The sequence below is a fragment of the Trichoderma ghanense genome (assembly GCF_004382785.1).
Source record: "Trichoderma ghanense strain CCMA-1212 chromosome Unknown scaffold_22, whole genome shotgun sequence".
NCBI classification, from domain to species: Eukaryota; Fungi; Ascomycota; class Sordariomycetes; order Hypocreales; family Hypocreaceae; genus Trichoderma; species Trichoderma ghanense.
Window position 1 is genome coordinate 119,494 of NW_027395685.1, and position 22,252 is coordinate 141,745.

At 55.9% G+C, this 22,252-nt stretch overlaps 6 protein-coding genes across 6 annotated transcripts; 3 read left to right on the plus strand and 3 right to left on the minus strand.

Annotated features, from left to right (window-relative positions):
* Window positions 1–44: 44 nt before the first annotated feature.
* CCMA1212_010138 (Protein kinase kin1) lies at window positions 45–3,656 on the plus strand (the record flags this gene model as incomplete). The annotated part of the gene is made up of 3 exons (XM_073707192.1): window positions 45–809; window positions 908–1,538; window positions 1,609–3,656. 3 exons carry the CDS (start codon window positions 45–47, stop codon window positions 3,654–3,656), a joined length of 3,444 nt encoding a protein of 1,147 aa, XP_073554344.1.
* A 1,702-nt stretch (window positions 3,657–5,358) lies between these two features.
* On the plus strand, window positions 5,359–6,918 carry CCMA1212_010139 (Pre-mRNA-splicing factor srp2; the record flags this gene model as incomplete). Its single annotated transcript, XM_073707193.1, has 7 exons — window positions 5,359–5,410; window positions 5,467–5,595; window positions 5,677–5,682; window positions 5,757–5,914; window positions 6,196–6,272; window positions 6,332–6,428; window positions 6,502–6,918. 7 exons carry the CDS (start codon window positions 5,359–5,361, stop codon window positions 6,916–6,918), a joined length of 936 nt encoding a protein of 311 aa, XP_073554343.1.
* An 846-nt stretch (window positions 6,919–7,764) lies between these two features.
* Window positions 7,765–8,534, minus strand: CCMA1212_010140 (Peroxisomal membrane protein PMP27; the record flags this gene model as incomplete). The annotated part of the gene is made up of 2 exons (XM_073707194.1): window positions 7,765–7,927; window positions 7,993–8,534. 2 exons carry the CDS (start codon window positions 8,532–8,534, stop codon window positions 7,765–7,767), a joined length of 705 nt encoding a protein of 234 aa, XP_073554300.1.
* Window positions 8,535–10,334: 1,800 nt separating this feature from the next.
* Window positions 10,335–11,485, plus strand: CCMA1212_010141 (Fructose-1,6-bisphosphatase; the record flags this gene model as incomplete). Its single annotated transcript, XM_073707195.1, has 3 exons — window positions 10,335–10,435; window positions 10,500–11,284; window positions 11,355–11,485. The coding sequence occupies 3 exons, from the start codon at window positions 10,335–10,337 to the stop codon at window positions 11,483–11,485; spliced, it is 1,017 nt and encodes a 338-aa protein (XP_073554301.1).
* A 2,114-nt stretch (window positions 11,486–13,599) lies between these two features.
* On the minus strand, window positions 13,600–14,820 carry CCMA1212_010142 (uncharacterized protein; the record flags this gene model as incomplete). Its single annotated transcript, XM_073707196.1, has 3 exons — window positions 13,600–13,813; window positions 13,889–14,353; window positions 14,759–14,820. The coding sequence occupies 3 exons, from the start codon at window positions 14,818–14,820 to the stop codon at window positions 13,600–13,602; spliced, it is 741 nt and encodes a 246-aa protein (XP_073554302.1).
* Window positions 14,821–17,061: 2,241 nt separating this feature from the next.
* On the minus strand, window positions 17,062–18,106 carry CCMA1212_010143 (uncharacterized protein; the record flags this gene model as incomplete). The annotated part of the gene is made up of 3 exons (XM_073707197.1): window positions 17,062–17,181; window positions 17,245–17,822; window positions 17,902–18,106. 3 exons carry the CDS (start codon window positions 18,104–18,106, stop codon window positions 17,062–17,064), a joined length of 903 nt encoding a protein of 300 aa, XP_073554303.1.
* Window positions 18,107–22,252: the final 4,146 nt, after the last annotated feature.

Sequence of the window (22,252 nt, forward strand, 5' to 3'; positions counted from 1 at the left end):
TGGCATCCCCAGCAGCGCTCGTCGACCACTCTGACCGACTCGCCATGACAACCACAGCGTCTCAAGGCTCCGACTTCTCCCACACCTCCCCCTCGCGAGCCCCATCCCGGTCATATTCCACACGCTCCCGCCCCCCTCCCGTGCCAGCAGTACCCTCTTCTGGCGGCGCGGCTGCTCCGTCGGCCAACCCCAACGCCAGCTCCACGTACCATCACCATCATCACTACCAGCCAGGCCAAGCTCAGAGCCAGAACCCAGGCACAGGCACAAGCCAGAGCTACAGCCAGAGCTACAGCCAGAATCACGGCCAATCGGCGGCGCAGTATCAGACTCAGCAGCAGCAGCAGCAGCAGCAGCAGCAGCCTCGCCACCGTCGCCGCAGCTCGTCCTCGTCCCGCCAAGCTCAGGAGCCTCCGTCGGCTCAAAATGACTACGAAACTTCGCATCTAGCCGCATCCCAGTCCAAGCGCAGCTCCAGCCGAGATCGCCCACCGCTCTCCTCTAATAATAGGGCCGCGGACGCCTCTCGATCCCATCGAAGGAGCACCAGCATCCGTTCCGCACACAATCGTCAAGGCCATCCTGAGATGCCTCCCTCCGCCGTCACCAACAATGGCAGCGCCGCCCCTGCGTCGCACAGCGCCTCCCATGGTGCCGCCGACGCGACGCACGCCTCCTCCAGCGCCAAACAGTCCAGGTCGCGCACCACCATTCCCACGCAGTCGGGCAAGTGGATTTTAGGCAAGACCATCGGTGCTGGTAGCATGGGCAAGGTGAAGCTGGCTCGCAAAGAAGATGGCAGTGAACAGGTTCGCAGCTACCCTTGGTTCTCCCCGTTGCTCTTTGGGGTCGACTTACGCCAATACTATCTGATTTGTGACACCACCTGCTAACACTCTTCTCAAAGGTTGCCTGCAAAATCATACCTCGTGGCTCTACCGACGATGGCCACCAGAGCCGGGCTGAAAAGGAACGCGCAGATCAGTCCAAGGAAATCCGAACTGCCCGCGAAGCTGCCATCGTCACCCTTCTCCACCACCCTCACATCTGTGGAATGCGGGATGTCGTCCGTACAAACTACCACTGGTACATGCTCTTTGAATATGTCAACGGAGGTCAGATGCTCGATTACATCATCTCCCATGGCAAACTCAAGGAGAAGCAGGCCCGCAAGTTCAGTCGTCAAATCGCCAGCGCGCTCGACTATTGCCACCGAAACAGCATCGTGCACCGCGATCTGAAAATCGAAAACATCCTCATCAGCAAGACAGGCGACATCAAGATTATCGACTTTGGCCTCAGCAACTTGTTCTCGCCTCGTGGTCATCTCAAGACGTTTTGCGGAAGTCTCTACTTCGCCGCTCCTGAGCTGCTGCAAGCAAGAGCATATACTGGGCCTGAGGTTGATGTGTGGAGCTTTGGTATCGTCCTCTACGTTCTTGTCTGTGGCAAGGTTCCTTTCGACGACCAGAGCATGCCTGCTCTTCATGCAAAGATCAAAAAGGGCCTGGTCGACTATCCTAGCTGGCTTTCAAATGGTAAGCCCTCGTCGATTTCTGGGGTCTCGCTGCTATCGCTGATAGGTTGCTAACGTCGGTTGATCTTTAGAATGCAAACACCTCATGTCCCGAATGCTGGTGACGGACCCCAAACAACGAGCCACCATGCAGGAAGTTATGAACCACCCATGGATGGTCAAGGGATTCAGCGGGCCTCCAGACAACTATCTTCCCGTTCGAGAGCCGCTCACTACCGACCTGGATCCAGAAGTCATCCACGCCATGCAGGGATTCAACTTTGGCTCGCCCGACACCATCCGTGCTCAGCTTATAAAGGTCATTGAGTCTGAGGAATATCAACAGGCCGTCAAGGCATACCAGCGGGAGAAGGAGCAGCCGCAGCCGATCAAAGACGGTGAGAAGAAGCGCGGCTTCGGCTTCGACTTCTACAAGAGGAGAAATTCCAACAGCCGCGATACACTTAGCGGCCCAAGCTCCGAGGCGTTGCAGATTGGCATTGACCCCCTCAACGCATTTAACCCTCTCACCTCCATTTACTATCTCGTGAAAGAGAAGCAAGATCGCGAGCATGCGGAGATGAACCCACCGCCGACAACGTCACGCGACAAGGAGAAGGAGAAGGAAAAGGAGCGTGAAAGGGAACGAGAGCGTGAACGCGAGCGAGAGCGCGAGAGAGAACGGGAGAGGGAGCGTGACAGGGAGAGAGAACGAGAGCGCGAACGTGAAAAGCTTGCTGGGGGCGTGCCGGATTTGGTACCTCCTCAAGCAGCTCATACCAATGCTGCGACGTATGAAATGCCGGGCGAGAGACCTACGGGTGGACGAACCCGACCTCGGGCTCGTACACACGGCGAAGACGACACGCCGGACCTGGTGAAGCAGCAGCACGTGCCTGTAGCACCCGAAACAAAGGCTGAGCAGCTGCAGAAGAAGGAGGGCACCGCTGCCGGCCTGCTCCGCCGCTTCAGCACTCGGAAACGCAGGGACCCTGACCGATCGGAGAGAGACCGAGCTCACCCTCCCGTGGTACACGTGCACTCACCCCCCGAGGCAGCCCCTACGGCGCCTAGGAAGAGCTTCAGCATTCGCCGGGGACGCCGAGAGCGTGACGACCAAAGTCGTCCCGCGCTACCATCTGGCGGCAGCCACCCGCAACATAGCGAGCTTCTGAGCCCCCCGATGTCTGCTGGTGGCGTTCGCGGATCGCGGAAATCTGGCCTTGGGCGATCAACCAGCGTTAACTCAGCGGACCTCCGCCGACGAGACAATGGCAGCATGTCGACCAGGGAGCCACCCCTGACAAGCGGCTCAGACCAATCCGAGGGAAACGAACAGTCCTCAACGGTACAGAGAGGTCATGGGCATTCGCAATCCGTGGCAATGAGGGCCAAATCACTGGGGCACGCGCGGCGTGAGAGCGTCCAGCAGCGTCGGCTCCGCAGAGAAGCTGCCCAGGAGTCCAACGTGCCTGAAGAAACGGACGTTGAGCAGGAACAGAGCGGCGTTTCTACTGATCGACTCGACAGCGCTGAGTTGGCGAAGCCGGTCTACCTCAAGGGACTGTTCAGCGTTTCAACCACTTCCGGCAAGTCTGTTCCGGCTATTCGCGCCGATATCCGAAGGGTCTTGAAGCAGCTCAACGTCGATTATATCGAGATCCGAGGAGGCTTCAGCTGCAAGTACACGCCAAGCATCGACTTGAACAGGGTACATGATACCCCGGGCAGCCCGCCTGCACAGAACCCTGGGCACCGCCGTCGTTTCAGCTTTGGTGGCCTCATGCGAGGCGAGGACCGTGATCGGGACGACATCCGCGATATCGAGCGATCCACCGCGGCCCCAAGGACTCCTGGGCGGCAAGACCGGGATCGCAACCGTGACCACAGCTACTCCAACTCCGAAGAGTCGGTGGATAGCATCCCCAGGCGGAGTGGAGGAGCATCGAGGCGCGTGCCCGGAGAGACGACGACGCAGGTGCAGAGCGACCTCGGAGGCAGCATGGTGATGGAATTTGAAATATTCATTGTCAAGGTTCCTCTGCTATCTCTGCATGGCATCCAGTTCAAGAGAATGACTGGAAACACGTGGCAGTACAAGAACATGGCCGAACAAATCCTCAAGGAACTAAGGCTTTGATTGCTTTGCTCTACTCCGCCCTGTTTTCTCTTGGCTATACGAGAACCATGAGTCGAGGGGCGCGTATTGCGGGCTAGTTGATGCTGTCGGTGGGCACACTATACTGTTGACTTGAGTTTGGGATAGAGGCAAGGGATGGTGAAGAGGGGGCGGAAAAGGGAGTCTTTCGTTTTGGCAAAGGGAGATGGTCTTCGCCACGTTGGCGAGTTATGACAACTACTGCAAAATAGATGGAGAGGGTGCGTTTGTATATGGCATGTTGCGGCATTTCACGTACGTAGCCGGAGTTTTTCACTTTTTCTTCTCGATTCTTTCTCTTCTTTTACTTTGCACTCTTCAGTGCTACCTATGATAGTGCGAGGAATCTGGGACTGGCAGGCGGAGGAGCCGGCCAAGGGAAGAGGAAAATAACTTGTTCTTGGGCTGGCGCTTAATTCACACAATGGGGAGCACATGAGGCATACATCTTTTGGTTACTTCAGTATCAACGCTTAGAATACGTACCTACTAATAAATAGCAATATGATTCGCGACGTGGGCGTGTTGATTTTGCCTCTCTACTCCGTCTGTCTCTCGAGTTTGTAGTGTCAGAGGATCATGGACGAGGAGCTGCTTTTGTTCGCATGCTGGTCTTAACATGTCGACGGTGCTATCAAGGCCTGTTTCACCATGAGACACTTGCCGTGTTTCGATTTCGGCAACTGGCTGCGTACATCCAGGTGCCCTGTCAACTTGGCCACGAAATACTCCCTAAGACGCATAATGATATCAACATCGTCAAGATCTCTTAATGTTCCATGCCTACAGAGTGAAGCATGAAACCGCAGGGACCCCGAGGGCAGTGAAGCCCCAGGCAGAGCCAAGTGACTGCTGTAACTGCTGTTAATCGTCCATCTCTCATGTACTGCCGCAGTGCCAGATTTACAGTTGCTCTGAGCGCCACCCCTAGGTAGGTACACGCTAACTTGGGGGGAGAGATAAGGTACCTGCAAGCTTGGAGCTGAAGCTTGCAAGGTACCTCGTACTCGTACAAGCTCCAAGTAAGGTAGGTTGTTAAGGTATGCGCGTATAATTGAAAAGCCACCTTAGCCTGCTCTCCCCAGGTACTTTCCCCAGCGCCGCATGCACAGCATCTTGCGCCGTACCCTCAAACTACGTAATCGGGACCGTCCCAAGAGGGCCAGCAGAGCAGGCGGAGAGCAGAAAAGGCGGGTCTGGACTCGCATGGTCACCTTCGTCGCTGCAAGTGCACGCGGACGGCAGAAAAAAAGGCCCGGCAGGTGGCATCGTGGGCATCTTTCCCTCATTGCTCGTGCCTCTTTTTTTTGCCTCTTTGCCGCTAGCGACTCCAAAACGCGGGGCCTACTATGCCGCTTTCGGCGATTCTGCCGCCGCTGACCGTCCTCGCAACTCTCGCAACCTTGCAGCCGCCAGCCTCTTCCGCTCTCTTCTTCGCTCTCGCTCGACGGCAGCTTTGCATTCGATTCTCAGCTCCTCCCGCTAGTTGCCAACCGTCTTCTTCCTTCTTCATCCGCTTGGCCTCTGCGCTTGTTTGTTTACCAGTCGTGTCCTTGGACGATTCTGCCGGACCGTTGAAGGAAAGGAACCACAGTCCTGGCCCCCGGTGCTGCAGAGAAGCAGTCCAGAGGATTCCCGGAACCTACTCCCATCTAATCAGACGCGAGCCCGATAGGTCGCCGCCATGACTGAGGTGTCGTCCACCAGGCTGTACTTGGGAAACCTCCCACGACATGGTCCATTTCCATTGCTCTCCCGATCCCCATGGCTCCCACTAACTGATTACCGGCAGCTACCAAAGCCGATGTCGAGGCTCACTTTGCGACCCACGGCACTGGAGAGATTACCGAAGTGAAGCTGATGAATGGCTTTGGCTTCATCGAGTATAAGGACGCAATGGATGCCCGTGACGTCGTTCCAGGTTCGCCCGCCCGTGTTTAACCAAAGTCTGCCGCGCGGTCCATCATTGCTAACCATTCGCGCTTTGCTACCGTGGATATAGCTTTTCGTATGTCACTGCCCCAACATCCTCCTTCCTGCCGTCGTCGTCGTTCCGCTTCGTCGCTAACAATACAATTCAAGATGGATCCGATTTTATGGGGGAACGCCTCACTGTTCAGTTTGCCCGTGGAACTCGACACCGAGAGGGCGGCATGGGGCACGAGCGTGCTCCTCCGCGACCGCGTAGAACTCCTCACCGGATGCAGATTACGGGACTTCCGAATGATACCAGTTGGCAGGTCTGTTCCCTCTCCCAGTTTATTGCTCCTGGACTCCACGGGACTTGCGTGCCTTTTCCATCATCTACTTGGAGCCTTTTGGTCTGCTATACCTTGCATCGAGCCGGCACATGTGCCCCGCATCGTCCTTCCCTCCCCTTTCGTTCTGGACTCGCGACTCCGGCCTGGCATCCCTGGTTCCTCACTTGATGGACATACTCTTTTTTTTGGCTTGCCGATACGTGGACTTTTCTTCTCGAGGCTTTCCTCCGTGGCACCGACTTACGTGGATTTGCGAATAGGACCTGAAAGATTTCGCCCGGCAATCAAGCCTTGATGTGGTGTACTCTGAGACTGGCCGGGACTCCAATGGTCGAGGGTACGTTTGTATTGGGCTCTTGCAGCATCTGCGATGGCTGCTGACAGATGATGTCCTAGCTTTGTCGAGTTTGAGACTGCCGCAGACTTGAGAACAGCTATTGAAAAGCTGGATGGCCGCGAGTTCAAAGGAAGTCGCGTCCAGTGCCTTGTCGACGTAAGTTCACCGACATGATCATTCTGGCCAATGTCCCTCGCTATAACCGCTTGCTTACGCTCGAGGTCTCTAGACTCAACCCGACATGCCACCACGAGATCGTGCCCGATCCCGCTCGCCAGGACGCCGGCCGTACCCGCCCCCAGCTTTTGACAACTACGATCGCCGGGGAGGACCTCACCGAGGCTACAGTCGCGAAGCACCTCCGGCATACGGCTATCGCGATCGAAGCCCTCGTCGCGAGTACTACGATGACAGGGCTCCGCGCTATCGTTCGCCGCCTCGACGACCGGTGGAGGACTACCCGCCGCCTCGAGGACGCTACGAAGAGCCTTACCGACGTGATTACCCGCCCCCTGCCGACCCTTATGCGAACGGCGGCCGACCTGCGTATGATCGACCTCCAAGGGAATTCCCTCCCAGAGAGCCAGCATACCCCAGAGAGGGAGGGTATGCGCGTGACTACGATCGTGGCGGGCGCTACTGGTAAATCTGATTCTCTACTTGATTTCTTCTTTGAGCCCACGTCATACAGCTCTCTTACTATTCCCCTACCGCCCGTTTCCACGTGTCTGCCTTACACATGCGCTCGCTATCTTAGCGGAACTGGCCTTGACTCAAGGTGATAGATTACCTCGCGCCAATGTTTCGGCCCGGCATGGCTGGACGCATAGCCTAGAGAGGCAGGTTCTTCAGGTTTGTGGATAATGCGGGCGGGTGGTGGGAGATGCTCATTTTTTGCAACTTATCAACGGATCGAGCAGTCTGCTATTTGCTACCTCGATAGGGATGAATACTGGAGGGTAAAAGGCAGGATCGAGGCTCTTGATGAGCAGAATGACCACGGGACTGCTAACACCGACGGTAAAGGTAACGTCCCCGAACACATGATATCACTCGGGAGGCAAGAGAGTCAGGCTGTACGATGTAACGGGACTACGCACGGATTTACTCGGTCTTTGTACTTGATGCTTTTATTCTTTTCTACTTTTATTTTACTTGACATTTGCAACAGAGATATGTCGACTCATACACGTGCTATCGAACATTACATGACTCAACAGAAAAGGTGAAGATGCAGAGAGGACTCTGGTGGAAGGCGATAAACACGGAAAATGTAGTACGGACACTTGTGTCAAGGAAATCTCCAAAGGGGGGGCTGTCGCTATTGGTGATGTCCAACCCCATTTGCGCCGCGTTTTTGGAGTACTGGCACACATCTTCTCTCACCGGTCGCTCCGTCTATGTCGATAAAGAGTCCAGTCTTTTCCAAGAGTAGGCGTTATGAGGTTGAGACAAGAGAAAGCAAAACATTTCCAACATGCTCCATTTCAACCTAGACCGTCTTCTTCCACTGTGTATAGACGCCGATCAAGCTGCTGACGGTTCCGGCCAGACCGACAAAGCCGTCGTCGAAGCCAGCCCAGCCGAGGGCGGCAGAGGGAACGGTCAAGTCGCAGACGTCGGAGATGAGTTGGAGATGGCTGGCGGCTCGCTCCCTGTCATTCACGTGTTAGTCCGAATGTTTGTTGTGGTATAATATTGCTTTGGGGGAGAAGCTCACTTGAGGATACGCTTGCTCTCGACGACGCCCTCGCCGTCCTTGCGGTCAATCTTTGCCTCGCGCTGCTTGAGGCGGTACAAGGTGTACGCCTGCGCCGCGATGCTGAAGACGAGGCCCATGGCCCAGCACCGGTACGCATGCTGCTGCAGCGTCTGGGCATGGCGCCACTTGCGGATGCCCGCGGCGTCGCCCACGGTGAGGGCGTCAAAGGTGAGGTAGCCCGCGTAGCCGAGCTGGCGGCCGACGGTGGCGTAGCGCAAGAAGGGCTCGACGGCCTTTGCGTCGGCGGCCTGGGCGGCGGCGCGGAGGTGCTCGACGTTCTTGCCGACGCGCATGACCTTGCGGACGAGGCCGAACTGCTTCTTGATGGCGTTCCAGGGGGCCATCTGCGAGGGCGAGCCGTTGGTGCGGAGGAGGTACCAGGCGTAGAAGCGGGCAAAGTACTGCAGGGTGCGGAGGATCTTGTCGCGGCCGACGGTGGTGGCGACGAAGCGCAGGTAGTGGGCTACCGTCGGGTGGTAGACGAGGGTGTCGACGACCATTTTTGCGGTTTTGTTTGAAAGGGTGGTGATGGGATTGTTTTGGGGGTAGTGGTGTTGAGTCGAGAGTGTTCTCGGAGGTGGTATGAAGTGTTGTTGAGTGGTTGGCGTGGTCAGAGGTGGCTCGCGCTCATCGAGGGAAAATCGTCCGTGTTGTCGTCGGTTGAAGTTTCGGTATGAATGCCGGCTTCAATGACGTCTCTCTTTTCTTTCACTTGAAGTAAGTTAACAAAAGAAAATATTGAAAATGGAAAAGAAGCGGTCTTCGAAACCGTCAAGTCCGGTCAAAGTGTGTAACACAGACGGCAGCAAAGTGAGAAGGAGTAAAAGGAAGAGAGAGTCTTACTTTGATTTAGCCGCGATTTCGGGCTCTCGTTCAAGTAAGACGACGACAACTCTGCAACAAAGGTCGCCAAAGCCGACGGCAGTTGGAGTTGGGTGTGGTGTCTCTGGGAGACATGCCGAGGTAACTTGGCCGTTCTCCTCCCCACAATTCCTTCGGGGCCTGGAGATGGGAAAAAGCTGGAGAAGGCTTAAAGGGTTGAACGCTGGGGTAGAGGTGATGTTTTGCCGGATTAGCCCCGGGAACCAAAGCATCAGCGCAACTTTCACGTGAAGAGATGGGAGTTTGCTTATGTAAGTCAAAGAGCGGCAACACTTACTGCCGCCCGCCTTATATAATCATGCCATCATCGACCTTCAGCCGGCAATACACCGGGAAACAGACCCAGCTCCCCACTCGAATGACTTACCTAACCATTACCCCATTTTTTGGCCGGAACTCCCTCGGCACTCTCCTCCCCTTCTCTATCCCGAGCTGCAGCAGACCCGCTCACGTGGGCTCCCCCAAATCGGGCAACTTTGTTCAGCCTCTTCGTCTCGTTCTCAATGGCTCCCGGGAAATCCTCTTCGACTTATAACATTGCGTTAGCCCCCCCTTCGGAAGCACCTCGTTACAGATACGCGGGCTGAGCCGGGCCCTGTTCCTTTTCCCTTCTTGTTAAGGGAAGGGGAGAAAGCACAGAAATGCTCAGGGGAGAGGGAAGCTTGCACAAAAAGCTCCTCTCATCCGGCAGATGCCGTAGCCAGCCCCCGAGTCTTCCAGGTCCCGGCCCCCCCCCCTCTTCGGTATAGTCGGTTATATCTGTTGCCTTTTCGCTTCACATTGACTCGCCGATGCTTTGCTAAGGACTTGATAATAGCCCCTGTCTCGCCCAAAAGAAGGGGACCAAGGACCCGGAGAGCCTAGAGTAGCCGTCCGTGTATGAGCGTCCCTGCGCACAAGCCCATCTACCTAGTAGTTCCGGCCGGAAGTTCGCGTCTTGTGATCAGACAGCCTATCTCGTAATCAAACAAAAGCTTTCTCTTTCTCTTCCTTTCCCCCCTTTTCCCCTTTCATTTTTCCCTTTCGTATATATATGAAGCCGTGGTAGGAGATCTTCTTCTTTCGCCTCTTCTCCCAACCTTCTCCAACAAGGGAACCCCACGATACCCCGCGTCATCGCTCCATATTGCCGACCCAGCTCAGGCCCAGTGTTAGCAGCAGTCACTTACACCACAATTACGAACCGAACCACCTTTCTCTCCAACACTCCCCAATTCTTCTCAACCCTTCAAACTCAATTCTTTTTCAATTCCCTTCAAACCATTCAAACAAATTCCTCCAAATACCCTCTTGGTTCCCATCAATCGTCATTGTTGTCATACCATCAACCACCTCAAGCTCCCCCCCCCCCCCCCCCCCCCCCCCCCGGAAGCCGTAACGAAGCTCTCTCCCAACCTCATTACATCATACCCGCCACCATGACCGACACGGGCGAAAAAGTCAACACGCACATCATCACCCTCACCCGGTTCCTCACCGAAGAGCAAATCAAGCATAGAGAAGCCACCGGAGACTTTACGTACGTCCCGAACCCTCTAGCTCTACCTCACCAGAACATCATGGACTAACCACACAATTGCCAGACTCCTCTGCCATGCCCTCCAATACTCCTTCAAGTCCATCGCCTACTACATCCGCCGCGCCACCCTCGTCAACCTGACCGGCCTCGCCGGCTCCTCCAACGTCACCGGCGACGACCAGAAGAAGCTCGACGTCATCTCAAACGACCTCTTCATCGAGGCCATGCGCTCCTGCGGCAAAGTCGCCATGCTCGTGTCCGAAGAGGAAGAGAAGGAAATCCACTTTGACCAGGCCCTCGGCGCCCGCTACATCGTCTCGTGCGACCCCATCGACGGCTCGTCCAACCTCGACGCCGGCGTCTCCGTCGGCACAATCTTCGCCATCCACAAGATCCCCGACGGCGTCGACGTCGCCCGCAAGGAGCACATCCTCAAGGCCGGCACCGAGCTCGTCGCCGCCGGCTTCACAATGTACGGCGCCTCCGCGCAGCTCGTCATGACCATCAAGGGCAGCACCGTCAACGGCTTCACCCTCGACAACGGCATCGGCGAGTTCATCCTCACGCACCCCGACATGCGCATCCCCCGGTCGCGCCACATCTACTCCGTCAACGAGGGCAACTCGCTCTACTGGGAGGACAAGACCATCAACTACTTCAACTCCCTCAAGCAGGCCCAGGAGGACGGCAAGCCATACAGCGCCCGTTACATCGGCAGCATGGTGGCCGATGCGTACCGAACACTGCTGTACGGAGGCATCTTTGCCTACCCGGCGGACAAGAAGAGCCCCAAGGGCAAGCTTCGTATCCTCTATGAGTGTGCGCCCATGGCCATGGTGTTTGAGAATGGTGAGTTGCCAATGAGTTTCAATCTACATCTTTTGTCGATTCCAGCTGAAGCTAACCCGACATGTGACAGCTGGTGGCCAAGCCGTTGATAGCACAATGAGAAGAATGCTCGAGGTCGTACCAGAGCACATCCACGATCGGTCAGGCATTTTCTTGGGCAGCTATGACGAGATTGAGAAGGTCAAATCCTTTTACAAATAACTCACGCAAAAAGTAGCGAGTGGAAAGGGGCGGGTAGTGTGAAAGCATAGCAGGAGAGAATTGCATCATGGCCTGTCGATATGTACCAAGTATGACCTCCAACAGCCTTCGTTCCCCATGGAGGAAGCTGAAGCACATATATCTCACAAATATATAAACGTCACATACAAGAACAGTATCGTCGTAATGACTTACAAGGGGAATCGAGGAGGAAGGGAAACGAACCTCGGGCTCCAAAGCTTGGGAGTCAGCCTCGGCGTGTGTTTCCTCCATTCTTGACAATACATTTCCGTCTGCGTACCGTCTGGCATTCTTTGCCTCGGAGAGGGGTATCATAGCAGACACCATTACCTACAGACTGTTGGGCGGGCAGCCAGGCAAGGACACCGGCAGTGGCAGTGACAAGTGGCAAGCCCGGTCCAAAGGATGATTCTGTTAGAGAACCGACTATCAATCGTCATCGTCAGATATATGCTTCGCGAGCAAAGTCATTCCGTCAGGGGAACGGGAGGGAGGGGGCGTCCAGGTTGTTGACTGATCGGAGTGCTATATGTGACATGAGCAACGTGGCTCTTTGAGCATAGCCCGCTTGCCATGAATCCCTCATCATGTAGCTCGAGTTGCCTCTCTTCTCATCGCCACATGCTCTTCTGCGCATCTAGCAATGCCTTCACATCAGAAGCCGGCAAGCCAGAGTGATGGACCAATCACGTCTGTAGCGATAACCGTGGTAGGGCAGAAGCCCAACACAGGCCCCGGTACGGGAATTGAAGCATAATCACGGGTATAAGCTGGAGCAAGACCCAAGCAGCCGGGAAGAAGAAGGCTCGAGAGAGGTGAGCGGGTCTATGGTGGATGGAATGGAATCTGGAATCATGACCGGTGGTAAGGATGTGGTACAAGAGAAAGGAGCCAACTGTATTCGGTGAAGGAAGAGCATTTAGTTTCGGGCTCATCTCGTCCAAACAGATCTGAAGGAGACAGTGCGTGTGTGTGTGTGTGGGTGTCTTTCATCCATTTGACAAGGAGGAAATGCCGAGTAACCATCCCGAATCCTCGGCTTTGGAGGGCACCGGGCTTAAAAGGACATTTGCGGAGAGAGCTCAAGATAGCTCACGCCGCATTGCCCACGCAAGCTGTCATTCCCGGCACCACGAGCTGCCAGGCCAGCATTCCCGGAGCGACATCCGCACCCGCACCACCACCCGCCCAAACGCCAGTCAGCACGTCAAGCACGCGGCGGGCAACAAGCAAGCTCAGGAAGCTTCCCTCCCGCCAATCCGTGTGTGGCATAAGCACCAACGCCAGCACCCAGTACCAGCAGCTCGGGACTCGCAGCCCGGGGAGATAAAGGCTTAGCGCGGCCCCCGACAGCCAGCAAGAGGTCGCGGAGCCGGAGATGTCAGAGTAGCGCTCCGTTCCGGGCGGCGACTGAGGGCATCGCGATGAGCAGCCTTAGGAGGGAGAGGGGCGGTGGCGATGCAAGGGGGCTATGGGCCGCAGGAGGAGGGGAGTGAGTTGAATTGGTGAGGAGGAGGAGGAGGAGGAGCGTCGTGGCTGCTGATAAAAGGGCGATTAGAATCTGACTGTATGATGTGGTGAGTGAGTTGTAACCGTTGAAATTGATGCTGAGCGGTGGTAAGAAGTCCATGACGATGGTCAAGCGAGCTCTTTTGAAGATGGGAGGGATCGATCAAGACAGTATCAGGTTGAGTGAGGGAGTGAGGGAGTGCTCCCTATCGCGTTTGATTAATCAGTAGATGCTCCAGGAAGGGAAGGAATGCATGCTGGTTGCTTCGGAGTTTCGTCCGGGAAGGAGCTCGATTGCGCCCAAACGGTGACGACATCGATGCCAGCGGCGCTGTGATGCAACTGCAAGAAGCTGTTCGCACATTTCAGTCACCGTGCAGTACATCTCGCTATCAATATGGCCAATTGGCACTGAGAGCAAGGGATTGACGTCTTGGAGAGCCAGATAGTTGTCATGATTAGTCGTATAAAGATTGCCTGTGCGTACAAGTTGTCGTAAGCCGTAATATGGTTCGACAACATGCCTGAATTATATGCTTCAACACCTCCTTGCCCGTCATTCCATCCCCTTGAAGAAAGCTCCCTTAGATCGAACCACAAAGTAACCGTCGAAGCCAAACACGTCGACGACTCTGCAGCTTCTCTCCCGCCGCAGCCTCAGCAGCAGCCTTGGGGTCGTCGTCGTCGTCCTCGTCCCCCTGTTCTGCTGCTTCCGCTCCTCTACCATCCGAGATCTCTCTCCACGCGGCAATGGCATGGAAGTCAATAGAGAAATCACCGTCTTGCTCGTCAAAAAAACTGTCAAGTATCTCGAGTCAACAACGAAATCCTCACACCTCAAAGACAACGAGAAACCAGAGGATGTCTTCTCACCTTCGCATCATCAAACCAACTCGTTTGATATGCGCCAGATTCAACGGCTTCGCATCCGGCTTCGGCCTCCCTCGATAGGTCGGCTTGAACGCACTCCAGGGCAGGTAGACCTTCTTCATATCGTACTGAGATCCCTCCTGAGGCACCTTGAAAACAGCCTCCCAGCTGATGCCCGCCTGCTCCCGCCCATCATCCCTCCGCGGCGGTATCTCGTCCTTGAGCGTCAGGGCATATCGCTTCTCGTCGGCCTGGGCCACCGAGACGACGATGCCGTCGTAGGCGGACAGGTTCCAGTCCAGCACGCCCAGGCTATGCTGCGACGCGAAGCCGGCACCGCCCAGCGTCTTGGTGTCGAGATGGCCGTAGAAGCGGGCCCTCTCGGGGTTCACCACGAAGAGGTGGGACTTGCTGGCGCCTCCGCGAACTCGATCGTCTGAAGTGACCCATAGCAACGAGTCCCAAGGTCTTTTGGGGCGGGTTTCAGTTAGCCACAGGTTGCTCTCTTCTTTGCCATGCTTGTTGCCTCCATGGCCTCATCTTGCTCCATCTTCGCTCCGATCATACAACGCTCGATCAAGGGGCAACGTGGAATATTCCACAACAAAAAGAAACATAACAAGCAGCAAGCCAAAAGCCATCCATCTCGGTCTAGAATCCCGGTGACCGTCCGACTCATACCCGATCCAGGCAGTCATCAAGCTAGGGAGGGGGCGATAGGGCTGTCACAGTGTGCATATCACAAAAGGGAACAGCGAGGGGTGAGAACAACAACAGACGCAGGACCGTTCGCGGACAGTAAGACATGGATACAAGAGCGGATAGAAGCGAACAAGCTCATCGAGGAGGGGGGCGCGAGAGGTGTCCTCTTACTGGTCTCCACCATACAGATAGAGCAGCTGCTCCCAGGTGCTGCTAGTCGTCATGGCGTGCATCGTGGGCTCAGAAGATAGGGCGCGGCGGCGGTTCTTTCGGTTTCAGGATAACAAAAAGACAACCTTAAAGCCGTGCTTCTCCCTGGAATTATTAATCGGGATAAACGCAACGGCCAAGCAATGGGACAAAAGCTTCCAAATCCAAGGTGGTCGGGGGGGGAAGCAGAAAGGCTGGTGGTAGCCTCGCCAGCGGTAGCCTTGTTTGGTCAAGGTTGCAGAAACAGCTCCCAACTGGAAACTGACTAAAGGTAGAGTTTCTGCGCTCGGCTAAGGCTAGGCATGTGATGTGTCGCACGGAGCCTCCGATCGGGGCGCGGCCGCTTCTCACGGAGGAAGAATACTCCGGGGCAGCCTCCTCGTCCTCGTGCTCGGGATTTTTTCTGCGGTAAAGTCCATCCATCCATCCATCCTCTGGTTCCGAGAGATGCTTGTCAAGCAGGAGATTGGGCACTACTAGGTCAGTAGGTCGGTAGGCAGCAGGTTGGGGGACGGAGCGCGGACGACGGACGGACGGACGACGGGCGACGGAGAATGGGCCAGAAACCTGTTAAGAGGGAAGTAAGGTAAAGTCCGAGGCAAGCCACCGAACCACACGCCAGGAAGGATAGTCAAAAGAGGGCAAAAATAAAGTAGACGATGGATGCCAAATCACGTCGCGCGAGCTCAACCGAGCGCCTCCATTCCCACGTGCTTGATGGGTGACGAGCGTGGCGGCCGGCCACCGCCCACGACCGCTATGATGAAGTTGGTGTCCAGGTTAGAAGCAAAGGAAGCAAGGAAAGAAGCAAGCGAAAAGAAGCCATGGCGGTTGATTTCCTGCCCTTCCGAATGGTGAGCTTGACGCAGTGGTGATGGCACCGGCAACCCATTGGCTGTAGCCAGAGAGGAAAAAAAAAATAATCAAGCAGAGTGAGTAAAGCCAGCCTCTACGCATCAGCAATCCAACGTCCCTAGAGTATCACGTATCACGTACGCAGTTAGATAGCCTCACAAAAGAACGAACAAATGGTAAGGGAGACAAGAGACAAGAAGACGGAGAGAGGGAGTAGAAAGCTCCGCTCTTCCGACCCGACCAAGAGTTCTCCCCGCGAAAACCTTCCGCAAAGAGGAAGAAGCTATAGAATGACAAAAATGATAAAAAGAGACTAAATCAAGGGCACCTAAACATAAGGCCACCAGAAAGCAACGGGCCTTCGCTTGCACGCCAGGCGCCGGGCGCATGTGGCGCTACTATTTTTACCGCTGCGGCCGCATCCCCCCAGAGGAGAGGAGAGAAGACTCTCTTGTCTGAGTAGGTAGAGTTGGTGGGTGGTGCGTGTTGGTGCGCGTGTGTGCGTGTGAGTGCGGTGGTGGCTCGTCCACATGGCAGTCGGGCTGTGAATTTCCCGCCTACAAGCCATCGCTTCGGCAAGCATGGCCGGCTTGTCCGTCCGGTTGGTAAAGCTCCAAGCTATCGACATTACTATTTGAAATCACTCTCTGTTTGGTGTACCTACGTAATCAGAGAGACGCAAGCTTGCTTGTGATTGTAAGAACAATGTATTGTTTTTTTTGTTGTTTTGAGCACGCTTCTAGTGCCCAGTCCCGGCAAAATATGCTGGGGAGGATATCTAGTAAATCATTCCAAACAGGAAGGACAAAGAAAAAGAGAACAAAGAGAAAAAAAGCTATATCCAACAAACCTGTGCTTCCGCAACCAGGTGAAAAGAGTAACATGTACCCAAAAGACCAAGCCAGACGAGATGCTCATCGCATCGATCCGTTGCTCCTTGGAACGCCCGCCAACCAACCAACCCAGCCCATCTTCCAGGTCATCCCAATTTCCACTTCGTGAAAAGACAAAAAAATATGGTAACACAAAAGTATCGAAGAAGTGGTAACACCAAATTTGAGCTCAACCAAAAGCTCCCCAATCAGAAATGAACGAGACCCACGATCGCCATGCTAATTCGTCCTCATAAAAACCCATTGCTCACTGGTCGTGTGCTGTGAACCCCCTGCGTGAAACCAGAACTCATTTTTTCGTGATACCAAACCACCGCCCATGGCAGGTGAAGTGGCGGAGGGGAGAGGATAGAAGAACTTGTTGTTTCGTGACAAGATGGTGCATATATGTACGTCGGTGTAGATGATGGGGGATATGAGTGAAAGTATGATAACTGCTTTTTTGTTTTTTTTTCTTTCTTCTCTTTTTCGCTTTTTTTTTTTTTGCGTTTTTATGCTTATTTGCTTGTCATACAATCAATGCGAGTGCTGGATCAGGGCAGGGGATCCAGGCATGGACAGCGGGGTGGTGGGATACTCGAAGCCCGCCTCGGAGCAGGACGTCGAGTGGTCGTATGAGTGCGACAGAGGAGGAGTCTGTGGCATTCAGAATCAGCAACGCAGATCCCGAGAGTAGGAGAGATGCCTAGCCGAACTCACCAGAGGGTTGGAGGGGTCGTAGGGAGTGGGCATGCCCATGTCGTGAGTCGGCATGAAGCCGTAGCCAATGTAGGGGCTGATGACGTTGTCAGGATACAGCTCGCGCTTGATGGGCTCGCTGTAGTGGCTCAGAGGCGGCAGCGACGCGGGCATGGCAGTGGTGGTCAGGTAGTTGGGATAGGCCTCCGCGGTCGTCATGGTGGGATAGGCGTGGGCCGATCCGTACGGGTTGATGAGCAGCTCGTCGGGGGCCGGGTAGGTTGTGTAGGAGAAGACGGGCGGCGTGTTGGAGCGCTCGCGCTCGTCGTGGTGGTGGTAGGCGGGAGGAGCAAAGGCCAGCTCCTCGTGCGACTCCATGGGAGGAGTGAACTGGCCCTGGGACACGATGGCCTTGGGAGGCGTCGGGAGGCGGACGGGAGCAGGCTGGTGAGCCTTGTGTGCCTTGGAGATGGATTGGCGCTTGGTGACCTTGCTGGGGCTGGTGGTGCTCTGCACCGGCGAAGGCTGCTTCTCAGCGTCGCCCTCCTCGGATCCAGCGCGGCGCTCAAGGTCCTCCAGACGGCGCTTAAGCTTCTTGCCTGCAAACGAAAAGTGTTAGAGTCGATCCCCAAAAAAAGACTTGTGCTCCCCATTCCGCGCAGAGGACTTGAGACATACGGTAGTTGCGCTGAGCAATGCGGTTCTGTATCCTCCTGCGCTCGGCAAGGTCTGAGATCTTGGTCCAGTCCTCGTCGGGGTGGGCAGAGCTGCTGAAGGCGCTGCTGGTGCCGTGGTTGGAGCAGTGCCTGGGAGGAGGAGGAGCCGGTGCCGGGACTGCGGCGTAGGCGTAAGGGTGCTGTTGTGAGATGGCGTACATGGCCATTGTGACTGATTGTGGTGATGATGAAGTTGTCTGGCGTTTGTCTGCAGCTGATGTGTTGTACGTAGACGTCGTCGACCCAAGCTGTGACGGGAGGGGTGACGAAGAAGGAAGCGAGGCGGTCTCTGTTAGTGGTGTGGTATGCAGAGGGAAGAGATGACCAAGTCGCAAGAGGCTCTCGCTTGGATGTTGTCTTGAAAAGAAGATATGGGGTGGAAGATTGGGACGATGGAGATGAGAACGTCGATTGGTATTATATAGACAGGCGGGAGAGTCTGAGCAGTTGCTGGATCGGAATGGGCATGACGGCCTGGAGCAGATGGGAGGATGACGCGAGTTAAATACTAGATCCTCGACTTATCGGTGGTCGAGAGCTCAGTGTGTGTGGTGTGTGTCTCTCTCTCTCTCGGAGACCCTGGACGGACGCTGCTGCAGGGCTGCATGGGCTTGGAGCCCAGCAAGGCTTCGTGCTATGTAATTAGCGTTGCTGTGAGGTCTTGCGAGTTGTGGGAGCGTGTGAGCAGCAGGGCGTGCGGCATTGCGGCGTGCGGCATGGAGCGTGGAGTGAAGCGTGAAGGGCTTGGGGAGGCTTGCGTGAGGCGTGAGGCTCGAGGCGTGCACAAGCCGTGACAGGCCCATCCCGTCCCCCTCGAGCATGGCCGATCGGGGGGCTCTCGGGGCGTGGGCGTAGACGAGGTACGAGGCCCTGCCGCGCTCCTGGGCTGGATCTGGCTGTGTCTGCAAGGCCTGGGCGCTGCGGCAGGGGGAGAGTTGGGGGGAGTGTGCTCTGGGCGCTCGTGTACCTTGGCGTATCCCGTCCAGGGGGCCCGGGGGGGTGGCGCCAGTACAGAGCAGCAGCCCAGGACTCCGTAGGCGATGGTGTGGGAGGTTCTGCAGGCTGCGTGCGAGTGGGATGAAGCGGATAGAGCGGGGGGTCCCAGAGTGTCGGGGGGGGTGGCGCTGCCGCCTTTCGGGAGGCGTGACGGTAGAGGGGCAGCGACAGTCGGGGGTACGAAGTACTTGCCAGAGGTACAGGGCAGAGGTACAGGGCAAGAAGGCAGGGACTCCCGGGCGGTACTTTTCTTAGTGCCAGCGCTGGGTCCCCTGCCCCATCCGGGCCTAGCGCGTGTTTGCTGCGCTTGCCGCTCCTTGTACTCTTTCTAATTGTAGCACACATGGCGTGGGCTGGCCCAAATTTGCCCGGTTTTTCGCAGGCACGTCGAATCCACCGCACAGCATCCAAGAGCCCCATCCGGCAAGCATTCATCCCTTGCGGCCACTGCCACAGCATCCGCTCGTCTTTGTCCTTCAACTTGTGCTGATTGAGCTCTGGATGATTAGCAGGATGCGACAGCCGGGGAGTCTCCAGGCCGTGCGCCGGGACAACTGGGCTCGTCTCTCCGCCCTCATGCCCGGCAAATACCCGCTGACGACGGACGGCTTCGCACGCCTCGAAATAACACGGCCCATGGAACGCCGCTTCGCAGCTCACAAATTTCTCGAGAGATGGGAGACAGACAGACGAGACCGGGCCGGGTCCCATCCATACAGAAGTACAAAAGCATGATGTGCTGGTTGAAGCTGCAACTCGCGGCATGGCAATTCGATGGCAGAACTGTCGGTCTGGCTAGGTTGCGGCAAGCAAGGTACAAGTGGCAGGACTATGGATGCAGAGCCAGCGCTGGCATCTGTCTGCGATGCCTGGGCTGGGGAGCGACGCAGAGCCGTCGTCGTCATAGGGCTGCGCTGACAGGCCATGGCATGGGCTCTGCTGCCATTCGGTGCTACGAGTACTCGTATGCTTGCTTTCGCCAATGCTCATGCTCTTGCTAATCATGCCGGCCAACCAATATGCTAGTCTGGCACACACATACTGTACAACTGCTCGACCTCGTTGAATCTCACATCCTTCTGCTCAGTGCGACCTACGGTAGTAGTGCTGCTACTTGGCACCTGCTAGGCCCAAGCCATCTGCTGTTCTCCCTCCCTTAGCCGCGGGCCTTCTAGACGTCGTAGACGTTGCATTCGAAACATTGCGCCTAGAAAAGGAACATGAACACGCCCACGGCTAAGGCACCCGCCCATTCCTTGGTGCTGGGAGACTGCGTAGAAGGATCTCGGACGAAATCGCATCTGGCCATGCCGCGCCTCGCATTGGCCAATCCGCCATTGGGAGGAAGGGCATGCCGCCACCCTTTGATCCCAAAATATGCGAGTTGGTGCTGGCGGACCTTTTGCCGGCGTCCTTCCTCCGACCGGATGCACGAACAAGAGGGAGAAATGGCCGCTCCTTGTTGCTGCCTTTTGCCTGCTCGGGGGTGTCCCTTGCGTGTTTGCCGTACCGTTGAGCAGATTCTTTTCTGCTGGCCTCGGGATTTGTGTTTTGCGTTTGGATGGCAGCCCGCCGTGGCACGCACGCACGCAAAAGACAAAAAAGCAACCGGCGCCTCTTGGGGTCTCAAGTCTCAACCGCCTTGCCTCTGCTTTAGGCGTTCAACCGGATATCGGTAAAATCGGCAAGCAGACCGGTTCCAGCGGTGCCAACGGGATACTGTGCTCCATCTCGACCTCACTTTGTCCGAGTGTACGACTTGTAAACCCCGTGTTGCTGGTGCATCACGTCGATACTAGTGACTCCTAGCGGTCCATTTTCTACACTGCATGGCCTCGCCTGCCGTCCTTCGCCGCCTCGGAATTTACAATGCCCAGCTCTGTCCGCTGCTCAACCGGAGTCAACAGGATTGGGGCTCTCCAAGCCGCCCGAATCGGCCATTGGGGGGCGCGCGTGGCTCCGATGCGGCTCCCCCTTCCAATCTTGTTCCCTGTCAGTGCACCAGCGTCCCGCCCAGAGGTTCGTTGCCCATGACTCGACACAGCTCCCAAAACAGCGGCAGCACGAGTCTCTCTGCTTGGCATCGTGGGCCTCGTTCCAAGACAAGCCCGTCAAATGAGCACCAAAGGCACGTCTATACTTGATGATTTCTGTGTGGAGTTTTTTCCGTGTGATATTTCATCAAAGTGGATGCCGCGTAAACGAACTTCAGATTGCCAGCAACAACTTTAGGAGCTTCGTATCGGATGACCGTGGTCTCTCTCTCTCTCTCCGTGCGAGAAAGCCATGATTCGCAAGAATGACAATCAACTCAAATCACACAAATCACATTGCCCCCCAGCACGACGGGACGGAACTTGTCTGCTCCGCGTCTCCATGGATATCGCAACGGCCAACTTTTGCCGTGCCGGATCTGCTGGCTTTTTGGTGGCAATGGGGAATGGGATGATGACCTGGGAAGCCCCGTCATCACTCTTTACCTCCCCTATATTGTATTTACCCTTCCACGGGAGATGATACTGTACTCGTGTCTCTCCCCTCTCCCAACAAAAAAAAACCCCCGAAAGATCCCGCATTTAATGTCAAAAAAGCGAATTTCCGTACCTTGAAGCTTGGGCAAGTAAGGCGGTGGCGTTTCGCTGTAGGGCTCATGATGGTCTCCGCCCGTAGGGCCAATGGCTCAGGCGGCACATCACGTATTATGGATAATCTTCCCCCTCTTTCCCCCCTCCCCTCCATCTTTGATTCTTTCTGTCCAAGGTGCCGGACGGACGTAACTTTTTAGGTTGCGAGCATCAGGGAAACTGAAAGACAAAGCGTGGAGAAGTTGGGAAAAGCGGGCGTGTGAGTTGCGTGGGTCTTTGGGCAACGGATATCGCTACGAAAGAGAGAGAGAGAGAGAGAGAACCACAAGCTACTATCTTGGAGATATCCCAAACGGTACAAAGCGGCATCAGCAACCGGTGGCCGCAGCGCCAGGTACTTTTTTCTTCGTTTCTGGCAAATACCCAATATGGGCAAATACTATTACTATACCAGAGGGTAAGGTTAGGCACTGCACATGTAATCAAGAAGCCAGAGGGATAACGCCCCCTGGCGGCGTGGCGTCTCTTTCATCCCGAGACAACGGCCGACGTCAAATGAGAGCGCGCGGATGGGCAAGCCATGGCGCGGCTCATGACAGGCGAAGCGTGGCCTGGGACGTCAATGGCGAGCGGAAGCATGGCGTGGGCAGGATAGGTAGCCTCGTAGGGCTTGGGAACCAACTTTACATGTTGAAGAACGACCTAGCAGGCGTCCACTCACCCCCCCCCCCC